The sequence below is a fragment of the Somniosus microcephalus genome, chromosome 3 (genome assembly GCF_052327205.1).
Source record: "Somniosus microcephalus isolate GS21.2 chromosome 3, FLI_Smic_1.0, whole genome shotgun sequence".
NCBI lineage: Eukaryota > Metazoa > Chordata > Chondrichthyes > Squaliformes > Somniosidae > Somniosus > Somniosus microcephalus.
The window spans coordinates 174,579,169-174,596,910 of record NC_140989.1 but is presented as its reverse complement, the minus strand read 5'-3'; the positions used below and the strand labels follow the sequence as shown (position 1 = coordinate 174,596,910).

The 17,742-nt window shown below is 44.4% G+C and overlaps 1 protein-coding gene across 3 annotated transcripts in view; it reads right to left on the bottom strand.

Moving 5' to 3' along the window:
* The window catches only part of LOC147121590 (solute carrier family 22 member 3-like), a 52,813-nt gene that overhangs the window by 20,530 nt on the left and 14,541 nt on the right, over nucleotides 1-17,742 (bottom strand). For all 3 annotated transcript variants that reach the window (XR_015077577.1, XM_085981953.1, XM_085981951.1), the window contains exons 4-6: nucleotides 15,073-15,241; nucleotides 14,851-14,968; nucleotides 4,952-5,058 (exon numbers count right to left, since the gene is read on the bottom strand). Coding sequence is in view for 2 of the 3 variants with exons in the window: in XM_085981953.1 (XP_085838079.1) it covers nucleotides 4,952-5,058; nucleotides 14,851-14,968; nucleotides 15,073-15,241 (394 nt within the window). In the remaining variant the exon portion in view is untranslated. The remainder of the gene's footprint in view (nucleotides 1-4,951; nucleotides 5,059-14,850; nucleotides 14,969-15,072; nucleotides 15,242-17,742) is intronic.

The following is a 17,742-nucleotide window of genomic DNA, read 5'->3' as shown; positions in this document are numbered from 1 at the left end:
TAACTTTTGCAGATTGGGCAGAAACTTGGAAGAATGGAACTGTTGAGTGACATAACTCTCTGGAGGTTCTCTCACAATTAATCTGGTGTAGAACTTGGACTCTTTATTCTCAGGATACTTTTGCCCCAATTGCTAATGTGAGTAAAAAAAAGTCAATGCCAGTATAAAATGGGTTTTTCTGGATTAGGCCCACACTGACTTTTTTTCTGCTCATACTAGGGAGGGATGAAAATATTCCAAGTCACCTTGTGACATATGTGACAGTCTTGGAGAGAGTTTTGGGAAGTGGCTGCTGATCAGAAGCTTAGTGAACTTCTCAACACTGGACACAGAGGAGATTGGCAATTATATCATGCTTAAACTTAACAAACGAACCAGCGAGGGTCCGAAGGCTGGATTATTCTCCTGTTGGCAGGCGGCATAAGATTTCCACCTCTCCCCGTGAGTTCACTACTAAACTGCTCAAATTTCCTGGACTGGCCAATTGGTTGACTGCCACTTGGGCGGGTGGGGGGGGGTGGGTAAGGAAATTCAGCGGTGTTGCAGTGTTTAAAATGTTGCAGATTAAAGGGGCACACATTTTTTGACAGGAGGCAGCAGAACAGTGCAGCAATGAGTGAGGAATGAGCAATATTGGGGGCATCATCAGTAGGATTTACTGATGCTGTGTTGGAAGCCCTTCTAGCAGAAATAAGATTCAGAATAGAAAGAGTCCTGGGGACTGAGGCAGGAAGGCCCACAAGAGGGTGGTCCAGACTCTGGAGGGAGGTGGCAGAGGCCGTTCGTGCAACCTCCAACGCCCAAAGAACTGCCAGCCAACATAGGAAGTGGACCAATGTCCTTTCAAGGTTGGCCAAAGTAAGTGAAGGCACTTACCATGCACTTCCTGTAGGAATGATAGGCACATGACTCACCACCTTATCTCTCATGGCAGAATGGCCAAATGGGAAATCTTGAGAAAGTGCCCCCACGAATGGTTCCATAGCGATGTGTTATTGGCAAGCCCCTTTTACCTTTCGGGGGACCCAGTCTTCCCCTGCTCATGCCCTCCTGGTGTCATTACCTGAGTGGCAAAAAATTGACCTATTCACAGGACACCTCTGGAAACAACAGTGCACTATGTTAACTCAAACCACCGTGAAAATATTGCCTGGCATGAAGTGGTAGTGCTACTGCGGAAGGAGAGGCGTTTAAAGGGAGCCAGCACCAGCAAGCATTAAAATTATGGGATGCATGCAGACACCTCTCTGAAAAGAAGCATGAATGGCAATCAGATTCCTCCAACACTTCTCTCGTCACAAGGAAATGGGCAGCTTAAGCAGCTCCAAAGAACTGCAATTAGAGGAAGAAATTTATGTGGAAATATTGACAACTTTGTTGTGTATGCATAGTTTTATGCAGAAGGCTTTGACAGGAACAAGTATCCTGAAAATTTTGAGTACGCACAAGGAGGAAGCTTGTCAACTTGTAGACAAAGAGAAGAAGCAGTAAAACAAGGCAGCAAAAGGAGGTTCTAAGGATATTGGTGGATTCCAGAGTGGCAGCTAGCGATGCTTTGAGGGTGAGCTTGAACATGAAACTTTCACAGCACTTGCAAGACTTGACTGGCACTATTCGGTCTGCAATGCCACTGACCAGTAAGCATAGCTGAGCCTGTGTACTGCACCAGTGGGCTGCAATGAGTCGCAACAGATGTTGCTGTTTCTCATGACAATGACCATAAGCCCACTTCCTTGAGCTTCAGACTGGGCCCAGTACCCATTGACAGAAGCAGATCCCTCAGGAACATCAACTTAATTGAGAAAAGAGTCACCTCAGCCCTGAAAGGTTCTAGAGGAATCTTCCCAGTTACCCACTTCTTAATATTGTATCACTCACGGAGCACCTCTTACAAGGAGGGCATTAGAAGCTAGAGCAAATAAGAAGCTGGCACAAAGGGTTGACATGGTGGTAAGAAATAGTTACAGTTAGAGTGTAGGAAATTATTAGAATCCTTTATTGAATTTTGTTCTGGACATATGCTTTAGAATTCATTTCTGCAGATGTTTGCAATTTAGCAGACTTGGATGATGACATGAGAGTGCGACTTCTTTATTGTAGAGGCAAGCTACAGAAGCCTTTGGGAATGCAGATCTTTGTGAAACAGTTGGGAATGGAGGAGCAACAGCAGGGGTGGGGGGGTGGTTATTTGGTTAGTTAATGTTTATTTACTGATAACACTGAGCTATAAGTTTCAGGCTCCTTTCTCTGGTTGAAGGTTGATGACTCTCTTGCTCCACCTCCTCTCCTTCCCTCGCATCTTCCTCCTGATGTGGGCATAGACGACGTTTTCCATCTTCATCTGTTGGTCCATATTTATCTGCTGATGCCTTACTGGAGTCATAAGCCACGAAGGGAGGGGTAAACCCTAATCACCAGTTAACCATCCTAAGCATGATTCTGAGTCACCAAGACTGTATGGTAGAAAGTATCATGACAGCTTCCTAGGTATTAATATTCATGATAAGGTTATTGGCGTCACACCCTGGCTGGACATTTATTGACTGAAAGGCTGGGAAATTCGATAAGGCCCGAAAATGGTCGTGGACACCGTGATACAAGACTTGCACCCATTTAGGAAGCGCCGGGAGCACACCAATTTGGTACTGCCTCCTAATTTAAATGATTTTAGCGTACAGCCCAGCGACTATTGCGCTGATGACAGGCTGTACCCTCTGCAGGAGGCCCAAATTTCCTTAAAGCTACAAATACCACAAATTCTCTTAAAAGTTGAACTGCCTTCTGAAAAAATATAAAAAATCATTCCAAACTAGGCAGTCCGCAGCTCTTCAAGCTTGACTGATGTGACGGAGGTGCCCCAAGACCACCTGGAAAGGAGCCAGTGGCAAAAAAAAATTAAAGCAGTGGTCTCTTTCACTGCTATTGACAGTGTTATTTTCTTAATGGAAGGGGTTGCAGGTCTTCAGCTAGAGCTGGTATAACTCTCCAATAGCCCCTGGGGGAAGCATAGCCTTCTGAGGTGTCAATGGGCAGAGAAATCTAAATAAAACCTTCTAGATCTGTAAACCCTGTGGAGTAGGTATTTATATGTTGGAAATAAATGTATTTTGTGATGCCTCACTCTAATTCCTCCAACCTATCCTCTTCAATTTCTTCCTCTTCATAACACAGGAAGAGAGGGATTCCCATTGGGAATGGCATTTCCCCCGGTCCAAAATATTAGCTTTCTCCAGTGCTCATTGTGAATGGCAGTAGAAGTCTTCAGAGAAGCTCCAAAGCACCAAACAGCAAAGCTTTATCACAACCAAGAAATGTCTCCTCAATGTGCTATCTGCCTCAGGGATAGCAGTGTGCTGCTCATATAGTCTCTTATGTAGTGGTGGTGTTCTCAGAGGTCAAGTTTGGAGACACTAATTGGGGGATATGATCCAGAAAGCAAGGTCATGTCCAGTTACGGCTGGGCGGGTGCTAACTGGACTGGCAATCTTTCACCAGGAGAATTCTGGTGTAACACTATTTTGGGGCAAGATTGTGGTGATAAGCTTTACCACCGCAAAACCACCCAAAATTGAGTGGTAAAAAGAGTCACACTGCAGTAAGCCACATAGATATCATACAATAACACCTGAATAGATAAATGGTTTCCAGTAACAAATTGCACTCTTTTGCATGATATGCAAATTACCTGATCAGAGCTATCCACACATTTATTTTAATCGAATATCTACACAAATATTTCTGCATGCATGATTGAGAAACATCTTCACTTGTTCGTATTCAATAATATTCCTCCCGTCCCATTTATTTTAATTTCATCAATACTGATTGGACTCCAATCAAATCCAATGTGTTGATATTATCAAGATTGCTCACTCACCACAGCTTGATTCTGTCCTCCCCAACATCCACACATGTACACTTCCAACAGGATACAATGGCCCAGAAATTCGGGTCGGGGGCTTCCCGCGGGTGTAAGCCCCCGACCTGCACTTACCTTGCGCGCCGGCAGTTGAGCTGTAGGGCCCCGTGGAATTACGCTCCGGGGCCTGGCCCAGCTGCCGCCGCGCTGTGCTTGCGTGTCCCAGGGGCGCAGTTAGTGCGATGCGTCCCCTGGGATCACGTGAGCCATGGGCAGCCAATCGGAGGAGGGAAAAGCCCATTCATAAGATTGACAGGCAGACCTGTCAAAACTTATAAATACTACGGGCCCCAAAATAGCAGTAAACCTTCAAATAATTTTTTTTTTAAATCACACTTTTTAAATTAAACTATAAATTACATTAAATAACTATTTTAAACAGTAATTTAAATTTTTGAAAAAATTATTTTATATTCTAACGGGGCTAAAAATAAACTTACCTTAAAATATTTAAAAATAATAAACCTGTGGAAAAAATGTTTTAATTTTAATTAATTGACCACTTACCTTGCAAAAAGCAGGCCTTACGCCTGCTTTTTAAATGTGTAAATCCTGTAGGCTTACCCTCCTGGGAAAACCTGTAAAAAAAAACTAAGTTCAAAGCGCACACGCAGCCTCTCCTGTGCGTGCGTTCGACCTCTGAACCCCTTCGTTCAGAGGATCGGAAGTGCCGGTTTCCCGCGCATGCGCAGTGCATGCAGAAAACCGGCACTTCCATTCGGCCTACGGGTGAGTACCCCGTACGTACTCACCCGTGGAGACCCAAATTTCTGGGCCATTGTTTAGTGATCAAGAGTGGAGACTGGCTGATTTTCCACTGCCTAACCCTCCTGCAATGGTAAATTGAGAAGTCTTGGAGCTGAACGTGGCATGGGTTTTTTTATTCAATGGTGTTCAAAGTGATCCAAGTCCAAGGATTATACAAATAGTATACAAAGCTAGAGCACTGTTGTACTTAAGAGATCCAAAGTGTCTTAAACATCCAGTAATACATTCAACTTAACCACATATAGTCTTAATTTGTGATCTTACCAGGTGTACATTAAAATAAGTGTGTGCTTTCTCATCTGTGGTCTCCTAAACAAATCCAGTAAGGAAGGATTCTTTACCTTCACAGAACTGTTCTCTCCTATTATCATCTGAAAAACACCAGAAAGTCATGTCATTGGAATAAAACTTAGTTTTACATAGGGCGGTGATTTGTAGTTGTGAGACAAATACTACAAAATTCCACACTTATCGCCTGCAGTGCAGTTTGCTGCCCGACTACCAGTTTTACATAAGGAGATTCCGAGGCAACGAAATACCAGTTCTGAGTAGATCTGAGTGATAACGAACACACTCTGGTTTAACGATAGCAAAATACTGCAGATGCTGGAAATCCGAAATAACAACAGAAAATGCTGGAAAAACTCATCAGGCCAGGCAACATCCGTGGAGAGAAATTAGAGTCTGGTTTAAATCAGCAAGATGTTTTCTTGCAGCAGCTACTATTATAAAGGCATACATTTTTGCTCTTTCTAGTTGATGCAGATACTGAACATTTTAGCATGCTCATCTGATTCCTGGTACTCTTGGGGGTGGGGGGAGGGAAGGTCTGGGTAGGGTCCACAGGGAGTATTGCATTTTCTGTATCTCAACTAAGTAGCTATTGATCAATTGGCCTATAAATTCTGCAGGGATTCTTCTGATGATCTGCCATATCTCTGCAGTAGAACCCCCAAAAAATGGCGGAGATACAGCATAAACGAGTTACACTACGTCTTCATTTTTTTGGAGGTTCCGCCAATCTGGAGTTATGGTGGGAGATTGGGAGAGCTCCCATGGAATTTCAGGGTTATTGACACACCCCAAACCATTGCCCCTTTTTCCTACAAGTGTCAGTTTGGCTCTGGTTGGTAGCACTCTCGCCTCTAAATTAGAAGCTTTTAGCTTCAAACCCCACTCCAGAGACTTTAGCACATAATCTAGGCTGACACTTCAATGCAGTACTGAGGGAGTGCTGCATTGCCAGAGATAGAATCACACAGCACAGAAGGAGGTGATCATGCCTGTGCCAACTCTCTGAAAAAGCTACCAATTAGTTCTACTCTCCTACTCTGTCCCCATAGCCTTGTAATTTTTTCATTTTTAAGTATGTATCCAATTCCCTTTTGAAAGTTACTATTGAATCTGCTTCCACCACCCTTTCAGGCAATACATTCCAGATCACAACCACTCACTGATTTAAAACAATTCTCCTCATCCCACCCCCCTCCCCACCCTTGGCTTTTTTTGCCAATTATCTTAAATCTGTGTCCTTTGGTTACTGAACCTCCTGTCAGTGGAAACAGTTTCTCCCTATCTACTCGATAATTTTGAACACCTCTATTAAATCTCCTCTTAACCTTCTCTGCTCGAAGGAGAACAAGCCCAGCTTCTTCAGTCTCTCCAAATAACTGAATTCTCTCATCCCTTGTGCCATTTGGGTAAATCTCTCTGCACCCTCTTTGAGGCCTTGACATCCTTTCTAAACTGTGGTGCCCAGAATTGGACACAATTGCAAGGATGCTTTTTTGACAACTTTATCAACTTGTCCTTTCAATGATGTCATCCTTCAGATGAGATGTTAAACTGAGGCTTTGTCAGCTTAATCAGGTGGACGTGAAAGACCCCATAGCATGTTTTAGAAGAAGAGCAGGGGAATTCTTCCTATGAATTAATTAATTAGGAAAAACATGTTGCTGTAATATTTTCTGCTGTATGACTCTGATCTCTTCCCTCTCCCTCTAACCATGTCCCTGACACCTCCTTTTCCAGTTCCCCTCTCAGTGCATACCTCTGATCCCCCAAACAGCATCAGTTTTATATACCTCAGAATCCGCTTCCCAGCTCCCTGCATGGGTTCTCCCCTTGCTCTCAACATACTTATAAGCATACATGCATACATAAAGTGTGTTTATGTATACTCTCTTCCCCATATTGTATGCCTCTAACTTTCCTTGCCCATTCATTCTACGTGACTTAGGGTTTCCCACCACGTCCCCTCTATGTGACTTAGAATGTCCCGTCATCACCGCAGTATGTGACTTAGAATGTCCCGTCATCACCGCTCTATGTGACTTAGAATGTCCCGTCATCACCGCTCTATGTGACTTAGAATGTCCCGTCATCACCGCTCTATGTGACTTAGAATGTCCCGTCATCTCCGCTCTATGTGACTTAGAATGTCCCGTCATCTCCGCTCTATGTGACTTAGAATGTCCTGTCATCACCGCTTTATGTGACTTAGAATGTCCCGTCATCTCTGCTCTGTGACTTCGAATGTCCCGTCATCTCCGCTCTGTGACTTAGAATGTCCTGTCATCACCGCTCTATGTGACTTAGAATGTCCCGTCATCTCCGCTCTATGTGACTTAGAATGTCCCGTCATCTCCGCTCTATGTGACTTAGAATGTCCCGTCATCTCCGCTCTGTGACTTAGAATGTCCCGTCATCTCCACTCTGTGACTTAGAATGTCCCGTCATCTCCGCTCTGTGACTTAGAATGTCCCGTCATCTCCGCTCTATGTGACTTAGAATGTCCCGTCATCTCCACTCTATGTGACTTAGAATGTCCCGTCATCTCCGCTCTGTGACTTAGAATGTCCCATCATCTCCGCTCTATGTGACTTAGAATGTCCCGTCATCACCGCTCTATCTGACTTAGAATGTCCCGTCATCACCGCTCTGTGTGACTTAGAATGTCCCGTCATCTCCGCTCTGTGACTTAGAATGTCCCATCATCACCGCTCTATGTGACTTAGAATGTCCCGTCATCACCGCTCTGTGACTTAGAATGTCCCATCATTGCCGCTCTATGTGACTTAGCATGTCCCATCATCTCCGCTCTGTGTGACTTAGAATGTCCCGTCATCGCCGCTCTATGTGACTTAGCATGTCCCGTCATCTCCGCTCTGTGACTTAGAATGTCCCGTCATCGCCGCTCTATGTGACTTAGAATGTCCCGTCATCTCCGCTCTGTGACTTAGAATGTCCCGTCATCTCCGCTCTGTGACTTAGAATGTCCCGTCATCACCGCTCTATGACTTAGAATGTCCCGTCATCTCCACTCTATGTGACTTAGAATGTCCCGTCATCTCCGCTCTATGTGACTTAGAATGTCCCGTCATCTCCACTCTATGACTTAGAATGTCCCGTCATCTCCGCACTATGTGACTTAGAATGTCCCGTCATCTCCGCACTATGTGACTTAGAATGTCCCGTCATCTCCGCTCTGTGACTTAGAATGTCCCGTCATCTCCGCTCTATGTGACTTAGAATGTCCCGTCATCTCCGCTCTATGTGACTTAGAATGTCCCATCATCTCCACTCTATGTGACTTAGAATGTCCCGTCATCTCTGCTCTATGTGACTTAGAATGTCCCATCATCTCCGCTCTGTGACTTAGAATGTCCTGTCATCACCGCTCTATGTGATTTAGAATGTCCCGTCATCTCTGCTCTGTGACTTCGAATGTCCCGTCATCTCCGCTCTGTGACTTAGAATGTCCTGTCATCACCGCTCTATGTGACTTAGAATGTCCCGTCATCTCCGCTCTATGTGACTTAGAATATCCCGTCATCTCCGCTCTGTGACTTAGAATGTCCCGTCATCTCCACTCTGTGACTTAGAATGTCCCGTCATCTCCGCTCTGTGACTTAGAATGTCCCGTCATCTCCGCTCTATGTGACTTAGAATGTCCCGTCATCTCCACTCTATGTGACTTAGAATGTCCCGTCATCTCCGCTCTGTGACTTAGAATGTCCCATCATCTCCGCTCTATGTGACTTAGAATGTCCCGTCATCACCGCTCTATCTGACTTAGAATGTCCCGTCATCACCGCTCTGTGTGACTTAGAATGTCCCGTCATCTCCGCTCTGTGACTTAGAATGTCCCATCATCACCGCTCTATGTGACTTAGAATGTCCCGTCATCACCGCTCTGTGACTTAGAATGTCCCATCATTGCCGCTCTATGTGACTTAGCATGTCCCATCATCACCGCTCTGTGACTTAGAATGTCCCGTCATCGCCGCTCTATGTGACTTAGCATGTCCCGTCATCTCCGCTCTGTGACTTAGAATGTCCCGTCATCGCCGCTCTATGTGACTTAGAATGTCCCGTCATCTCCGCTCTGTGACTTAGAATGTCCCGTCATCTCCGCTCTGTGACTTAGAATGTCCCGTCATCACCGCTCTATGACTTAGAATGTCCCGTCATCTCTGCTGTGTGACTTAGAATGTCCCGTCATCTCCGCTCTATGTGACTTAGAATGTTCCGTCATCTCCGCTCTATGTGACTTAGAATGTTCCGTCATCTCCGCTCTGTGACTTAGAATGTCCCGTCATCTCCGCTCTATGTGACTTAGAATGTCCCGTCATCTCCGCTCTGTGACTTAGAATGTCCCGTCATCTCCGCTCTATGTGACTTAGAATGTCCCGTCATCACCGCTCTATGTGACTTAGAATGTCCCGTCATCTCCGCTCTATGTGACTTAGAATGTCCCGTCATCTCCGCTCTATGTGACTTAGAATGTCCCGTCATCACCGCTCTATGTGACTTAGAATGTCCCATCATCACCGCTCTATGTGACTTAGAATGTCCCGTCAGCTCCGCTCTATGTGACTTAGAATGTCCCATCATCTCCACTCTGACTTAGAATGTCCCGTCATCACCGCTCTATGTGACTTAGAATGTCCCGTCATCTCCGCTCTGTGACTTAGAATGTCCCGTCATCTCCGCTCTATGTGACTTAGCATTTCTCATATTCTCCGCTCTATATGACTTGGCGTGTCCCATCATCTCCGCTCTGTGTGACTTGGAGTGTCCCATCATCTCCACTCTGTGACTTGGAGTGTCCCATCATCTCCGCTCTATGTGACTTAGCGTTTCTCATATTCTCCGCTCTATATGACTTGGAGTGTCCCGTCATCTCCGCTCTATGTGTCTTAGCATTTCTCATATTCTCCGCTCTATATGACTTGGAGTGTCCCATCATCTCCGCTCTATGTGACTTAGAATGTCCCGTCATCTCCGCTCTATGTGACTTAGCATTTCTCATATTCTCCGCTCTATATGACTTGGAGTGTCTCATCACCTCTGCTCTATGTGACTTGGAGCGTCTCATCACCTCCGCTCTATGTGACTTGGAGGGGGAGAAATTCAGTATCGCTCCGATTGGAGGGCAATTATCGGCCGGGCGCAAGGTTTAACACCTGGCGCTAATTATCGCCTCCAACTGCAAACTTGGCTTCTATCGCCCCTGGCGGTGAATGGAGCGCTAAATCAGCCGCTACACACCTCTCTTAAGGTTCGAACGGCGAGGAGCGAGGCGCTTCCTCAGAGGGCCGACGAAGCTCATGTGATGTCAGTCAGCAATGAAACACAGACACACTGGCGTCGGCCTGTTCTTAAAGGGGAGGGTGGATCTTGCTGTCCACACTCTGCTCATTGCAGCCTTGAATCTCGGCCTGGAGAGATCTGTACATCAAACCTGCTGGAAAGAACAACAGAGAGGCCCACGGAAAGAGTTCAGCGTGCAGCCCCCATAGTCTCTTCTAAATCGATGCAACGAAGGTCAAATCAAAAAGAAACTTCAAAGTGCTGCTCAGTGCTCAAAACTCCTTCACACACATTGACTCTCTCCAGAAGTCTCTCTCTCAGAATGCGTGGTGCAAAAATGTCACCGACAAAAAAAGGCAGGAAGCCGTCACCTTTAAATAGCGCTCCCCCAGTCCCTTCCTGACTGCAAAATGCTCCCCTCAACCTGTCATTGCTAGCGGCAGGCGGTAAGACAGGGGGCATCACCCGCTACCGGGGCATTGCACGCTCGACTGATGTCACAATCTGCGGGCGCAGGAGATCATGGCGGTAGTGTTTAACGCCGCCACAAAATGTCTGGTCAATTTTGCGAGCGGAGCAAACCTCGCCGTGCCCAGGCGCTAGTTGCTTTGCGCTCCATTAGTGCCCTCTTAGGGTGCTAACGGGAGGCGCAAAGCAACCGAATTTTTTCCCCTGGAGTGTCTCATCATTTCCGCTCTATGTGACTTGTAGTATCCCATCATCTCCGCTCTGTGTGACTTGGCGTGTCTCATCATCTCCGCTCTATGTGACTTGGAGTGTCTCATCATCTCCGCTCTATGTGACTTGGAGTGTCCCATCATCTCCGCTCTATGTGACTTGGAGTGTCCCATCATCTCCGCCCTATGTGACTTGGAGTGTCTCAGCATCTCCGCTCTATGTGTCTTGGAGTGTCCCATCATCTCCGCTCTATGTGACTTGGAGTGTTCCATCATCTCCGCTCTTTGACTTGGAGTGTTTCATCATCTCTCTACGTGACTTAGCATGTCACATCATCTCCACTCTATGTGACTTGGAGTGTCTCATCATCTCCACTCTACGTGACTCAGAGTGTCTCAACATCTCCGCTGTCCACGTGACTTGGCGTGTCCCATCATCTCCGCTCTATGTGACTTGGCGTGTCTCATCATCTCCGCTCTATGTGTCTTGGAGTGTCCCATCATCTCCGCTCTGTGTGACTTGGCGTGTCTCATCATCTCCGCTCTATGTGTCTTGGAGTGTCCCATCATCTCCGCTCTGTGTGACTTGGAGTGTCTCATCATCTCCACTCTATGTGTCTTGGAGTGTCTCATCATCTCCACTCTATGTGTCTTGGAGTGTCTCATCATCTCCGCTCTGTGTGACTTGGAGTGTCTCATCATCTCCACTCTACGTGACTCAGAGTGTCTCAACATCTCCGCTGTCCACGTGACTTGGAGTGTCTCATCATCTCCGCTCTATGTGACTTGGCGTGTCACATCATCTCCACTCTATGTGACTTGGAGTGTCCCATCATCTCTGCTCTATGTGACTTGGAGTGTCCCATTATCTCCGCTCTGTGACTTGGAGTGTCCCGTCATCTCCGCTCTGTGTGACTTGGAGTGTCCCATCATCTCCGCTCTATGTGACTTGGAGTGTCTCACCATCTCCACTCTATGTGACTTGGAGTGTCCCGTCATCTCCACTCTATGTGACTTGGAGTGTCACATCATCTCCACTCTACGTGACTTGGAGTGTCCCATTATCTCCGCTCTATGTGACTTGGAGTGTCCCATCATCTCAGCTCTCCATGTGCCTTGGAGTGTCCCATTATCTCCGCTCTGTGTGACTTGGAGTGCCTCATCATCTCCGCTCTATGACTTGGAGTGTCACATCATAATGAGGAAGTGTACTTTTAGTCTACAAAATGGCTTCACAAGGTACAGAATAGAAAACACAAAATGGCTTCCATAGATTAGTAATTGCTAGTTCTGCTGAAAAAGCAGAACTCTCCAATTAACAAAATGACCTCAACTGTTAATTAGAACAAAGACCTTCAAAGGTACATACTGTAAGCCTCCCTATCTCTTTCTCATAGCTAGATGAAGAGAGTCCTTGAGTCATGTATAAACCAGGATAGGGAGTCAAAGAAGAACAGAACTTATTGATTAGATAACCCTATCTATAGGCATTCCTTTTTTTGTTCCAGTCCTTTTTATCCTTGATTACAGTTTTACTAACACTATATTTTTCTTGTTACTAATTATGATCTCAGACTTCGATCATGTGATTCTGAAGGCTAGCTTCAACTATAAATATGTTACCTTTTGCCTATGATCTTAGAAGTGGTCAGCGTAGCCATTGTCTACATGTCCGCTTCCCTTGTATACAAGAACTAATAAAGTCTTCCTTTGACGATACTTTGTGTTTAAAGAGTCTTACTCGGAAGTTGAGACTTTGACAATCTCCGCTCTATGACTTGGAGTGTCTCATCATCTCTCTACGTGACTTAGCATGTCCCATCATCTCCGCTCTGTGTGACTTGGAGTGTCCCATTATCTCCGCTCTATGTAGCTTGGAGAGTCCCATCATCTCCGCTCTATGTGACTTGGAGTGCCACATTATCTCCGCTCTATGTGACTTGGAGTGTCCCATCATCTCCGCTCTGTGTGACTTGGAGTGTCCCATCATCTCAGCTCTCCATGTGCCTTGGAGTGTCCCATTATCTCCGCTCTGTGTGACTTGGAGCGTCCCATCATCTCCGCTCTGTGACTTGGAGTGTCTCATCATCTCCGCTCTATGACTTGGAGTGTCACATCATCTCCGCTCTATGACTTGGAGTGTCACATCATCTTCGCTCTGTGTGACTTGGAGTGTCCCATCATCTCCGCTCTGTGACTTGGAGTGTCACATCATCTCCGCTCTGTGTGACTTGGAGTGTCCCATCATCTCCGCTCTGTGTGACTTGGAGTGTCCCATCATCCCCGCTCTGTGTGACTTGGAGTGTCCCATCATCTCTCTACGTGACTTAGTATGTCACATCATCTCTGCTCTATGTGACTTGGAGTGTCCCATCATCTCCACTCTATGTGACTTGGAGTGTCCCATCATCCCCGCTCTGTGTGACTTGGAGTGTCCCATCATCTCTCTACGTGACTTAGTATGTCACATCATCTCTGCTCTATGTGACTTGGAGTGTCCCATCATCTCTGCTCTATGTGACTTGGAGTGTCCCATCATCTCTGCTCTATGTGCCTTGGAGTGTCCCATCATCTCCGCTCTGTGTGACTTGGAGTGTCCCATCATCTCCGCTCTGTGTGACTTGGTGTGTCCCATCACCTCCGCTCTACGTGACTTGGAGTACCCCATTCCACTCTTGCTCTAAGGTTTCCCCTTATCTCCGCTCTATGTGCCTTGATGGAAGACAAAATGGTGGGAATTGTCGGACCATAAAGGGGGCAATTTTTGGTTTCATTGTAACTCAGCTGGGCATTGGCAAGATGTGCCCTGCGCCCGCCTGAAGGTGCCAGTGTTGGCCCTGATCCATTTTTGTGTTCGGTCCTCATTTGCATTAATCTGGTGAGCTGACGGTGTGAAAAGCATTTCTTAAAGGCAGCTTGCTGATCTGGGGATGGGAAACCTGGTGAGGCGGATGATTTTGATGGTCCTGCAGCAACACCCTATAAGGAATGGAAGCATCAGGTGTGAAAGGGAGCAGCAGTTTTCAACACCAGACAAACTCTTTGCTGCCTCAAAGCAGCATGGAGATGAACTATCAGAAGCCTTTTGAAACATACAAACATAGAAGATAGGAGCAGGAGTAGGCCATTCGGCCCCTCGAGCCTGTTCCGCCATTTAATGAGATCATGGCTGATCATCCAAATTCAGTACCCTGTCCCTGCTTTCTCCCCATATCCCTTGATCCCTTTAGCTTTAAAACACAAAACCCATGAGCGACTGCAGTAAAAATGAGTGCCAATGCTGTTTGCAGCTTAACTGACTGCTAAGGATCTCTTTAATGGATGCTCAAAATGGCTGCCTCCCAACTTCAACCACCCATGTTTGGTGGGTGGGAGCAGGAACTGGTGGTAGCCACACAGGCAGAGACATCATCGACCCTGATGACCAGATATTCATGAGACCCCACGCTTGGAGCTCCAGCCACCTAGATTGAAGTCACCCAAAAATTGGAAAGGGAGGGGGGTGGGGTGTCACTAAGTGGTAAGTCAGTGCTTCAACTCTACTCGGTATTTTGGTCCCACTACTGATCATTTTTAGATGGAAACAGAGCAGTAGCGACACCAAAATATCCCCCAAAGTGTATTCAAGGCCAGACATGCCCATGCTGAAAGTTTCATTCGGTATTGGGTTTGTTTCATTATAACATTTGTTAATTGGATACAAGAGTTCTTTCTCATTCAAACTCATGTTTCCTCATTCAAACTACAACCAAAAGGTAAACTTTTTTTACATACATGTGTCCCAAAACCTTTAACCTTGTAGAGTTTATGTTCTAAATAGCATCAACATTGGGGCATTTGAAATCCAGTGATGGCTTTCCAATATTCCTAGTATCAAACACAATCTATTACCTCTTTGTAAGTTGATGGGAGACACTTTCCATTCTGTTCTGCAATATCCTGAGCAATTTTCAATGCTTCTTTGATTTTCTTGCGAGATAACAACCACCGAGGAGATTCTGGGATTAAGCTAAAAGTGGAAAGGGCCAAATTTGTAAAATTAATTCTGCCATGCAGTAAGTGAGTGCTGTACAGTATTAATCAATGGGAAAGTTTGCAGTAAATTTAAATTACCAGCAGTAAAGCAGCAAGACAAAGTTTGGGACGGTAATGGCCATTTGGATTCCTTTCCAGGATTTAATCAAGTATGCAAAACCAGGAAGTAACATTATACCCAACGAGAAAACCGCTTGTGTTACAACAATAACAACTCGTCTGTATCTTGACCCAACCAGTTCTGTGGCTGAAAAGAGATAACAGTGTAATTTGCTCCAAAGATTATAATGGTAGGTACACAATAAAACATCAAATATGTATGGTTATTTGCATTTGACAATAACTGAAGGAGGTTGTCCTTAGGGCTGCCAATGACAGAAGCATGGTAGAAGACTTCTGTTCATGGTAGCCCATCTGAGGGATGAGTGAAACTTGGTTGCGTTATTACGTCAGCAGGAAGGGATTTGTGTATGGAAAATGCACCACTTTTGCTACACTTAGAAAAACCCTGTTCAATGCTGCAGCACCACAAGAATTCATGGTGTTAATATCATACATTAGAATTCATGGGTGTTAATATCATATACTAGAATACATGGGTGTTGATATCATAAAGTAGAATACATGGGTGTTAATATCATAAACTAGAACTCATGGGTGTTAATATATACTAGAATTCATGGGTGTTAATATCATATACTAGAATTCATGGGTGTTACTATAAATTCATTAGAATTTATGGGTGTTAATATATACTAGAATTCATGGGTGTTACTATCATATACTAGAATTCATGGGTGTTACTATAAATTCATTAGAATTTATGGGTGTTAATATATACTAGAATTCATGGGTGTTACTATAAATTCATTAGAATTTATGGGTGTTAATATATACTAGAATTCATGGGTGTTAATATATACTAGAATTCATGGGTGTTAATATCATATACTAGAATTCATGGGTGTTAATATATATTAGAATTCATGGGTGTTAATATATACTAGAATTCATGGGTGTTAATATATACTAGAATTCATGGGTGTTAATATATACTGGAATTCATGGGTGTTACTATAAATTCATTAGAATTTATGGGTGTTAATATATATTAGAATTTATGGGTGTTAATATATACTAGAATTTATGGGTGTTACTATATACTAGAATTTATGGGTGTTAATATATACTAGAATTTATGGGTGTTAATATATATTAGAATTTATGGGTGTTAATATATATTAGAATTTATGGGTGTTAATATATACTAGAATTTATGGGTGTTAATATATACTAGAATTTATGGGTGTTACTATATACTAGAATTTATGGGTGTTACTATATACTAGAATTTATGGGTGTTACTATATACTAGAATTTATGGGTGTTAATATATACTAGAATTTATGGGTGTTACTATATACTAGAATTTATGGGTGTTAATATATATTAGAATTTATGGGTGTTAATATATACTAGAATTTATGGGTGTTAATATATACTAGAATTTATGGGTGTTACTATATACTAGAATTTATGGGTGTTACTATATACTAGAATTTATGGGTGTTACTATATACTAGAATTTATGGGTGTTACTATATACTAGAATTTATGGGTGTTACTATATACTAGAATTTATGGGTGTTACTATATACTAGAATTCATGGGTGTTACTATATACTAGAATTTATGTGTGTTACTATATACTAGAATTTATGGGTGTTACTATATACTAGAATTTATGGGTGTTACTATATACTAGAATTTATGGGTGTTACTATATATTCCATCTGACTTCAATCCACTCCCTGGCCAGCCTCTGAGGCTGAACCACACCGTTCACAACCTTGGTGTTCTATTTGACCCTGAGATGAGCTTCCGACCCCAAATCAGCTGAATCACCAAGACCGGCTACTTCCGTCTCCGTAACATCACCTGCCTCTGCCCCAGCCTCAGCCTATCTGCTGCTGAAACCCTCATCCATACCTTTGTTACCTCCAGACTCGACTATTCCAACGCACTCCTGGCCGGCCTCCCACCTTGCACCCTTCATAAACTTGAGCTCATCCAAAACGTTGTTGCCCGTGACCTAACTTGCACCAAGTCCCATTCACCCAACACCCCTGTGCTTGTTGACCTACATTGACTCCCACTCCGGCAATGCCTTTAGTTTAAAATTCTCATCCTTGTTTCAAATGCTTCCATGGCCTCACCCCTCCCTATCTCTGTAACCTCCTCCAGCCCTACAACACCCCGTGATCTCTGCGCTCCTCCAATTCTGGCCTCTTGTGCATCCCCAATTTTCACTGCTCCACCATTGACGGCTGTGCCTTCAACTGCCTCGGTCCTAAGCTCTGGAATTTCCTTCCTAAACCTCTCCGTCTCTCTACCTCTCTCTCCTCTTTTAAGACACACCTTAAAACCTACCAAGCTTTTGGTCACCTGTCCTAATATCTTCTTATGTGGCTCAGTGTCAAATTTTGCCTGATAATGCCCTTGTGAAGCATCTTGGGACATTTTACTACATTAAAGGCGCTATATAAATGCAAATTGCTGTTGTTGTATACTAGAATCCATGGTGTTACTATAAATATACTAGAATTTATGGGTGTTAATTTAATAATATTGTAGGAACGGAGGTTCCTAGCAAAAAGACTGAGTTCGACTCAGGTAATTAAATTAATGAACTTTAATGAAAACAAACGAGTTTAAACTGGAAACTGCTAGAACACATCAATAACAGGT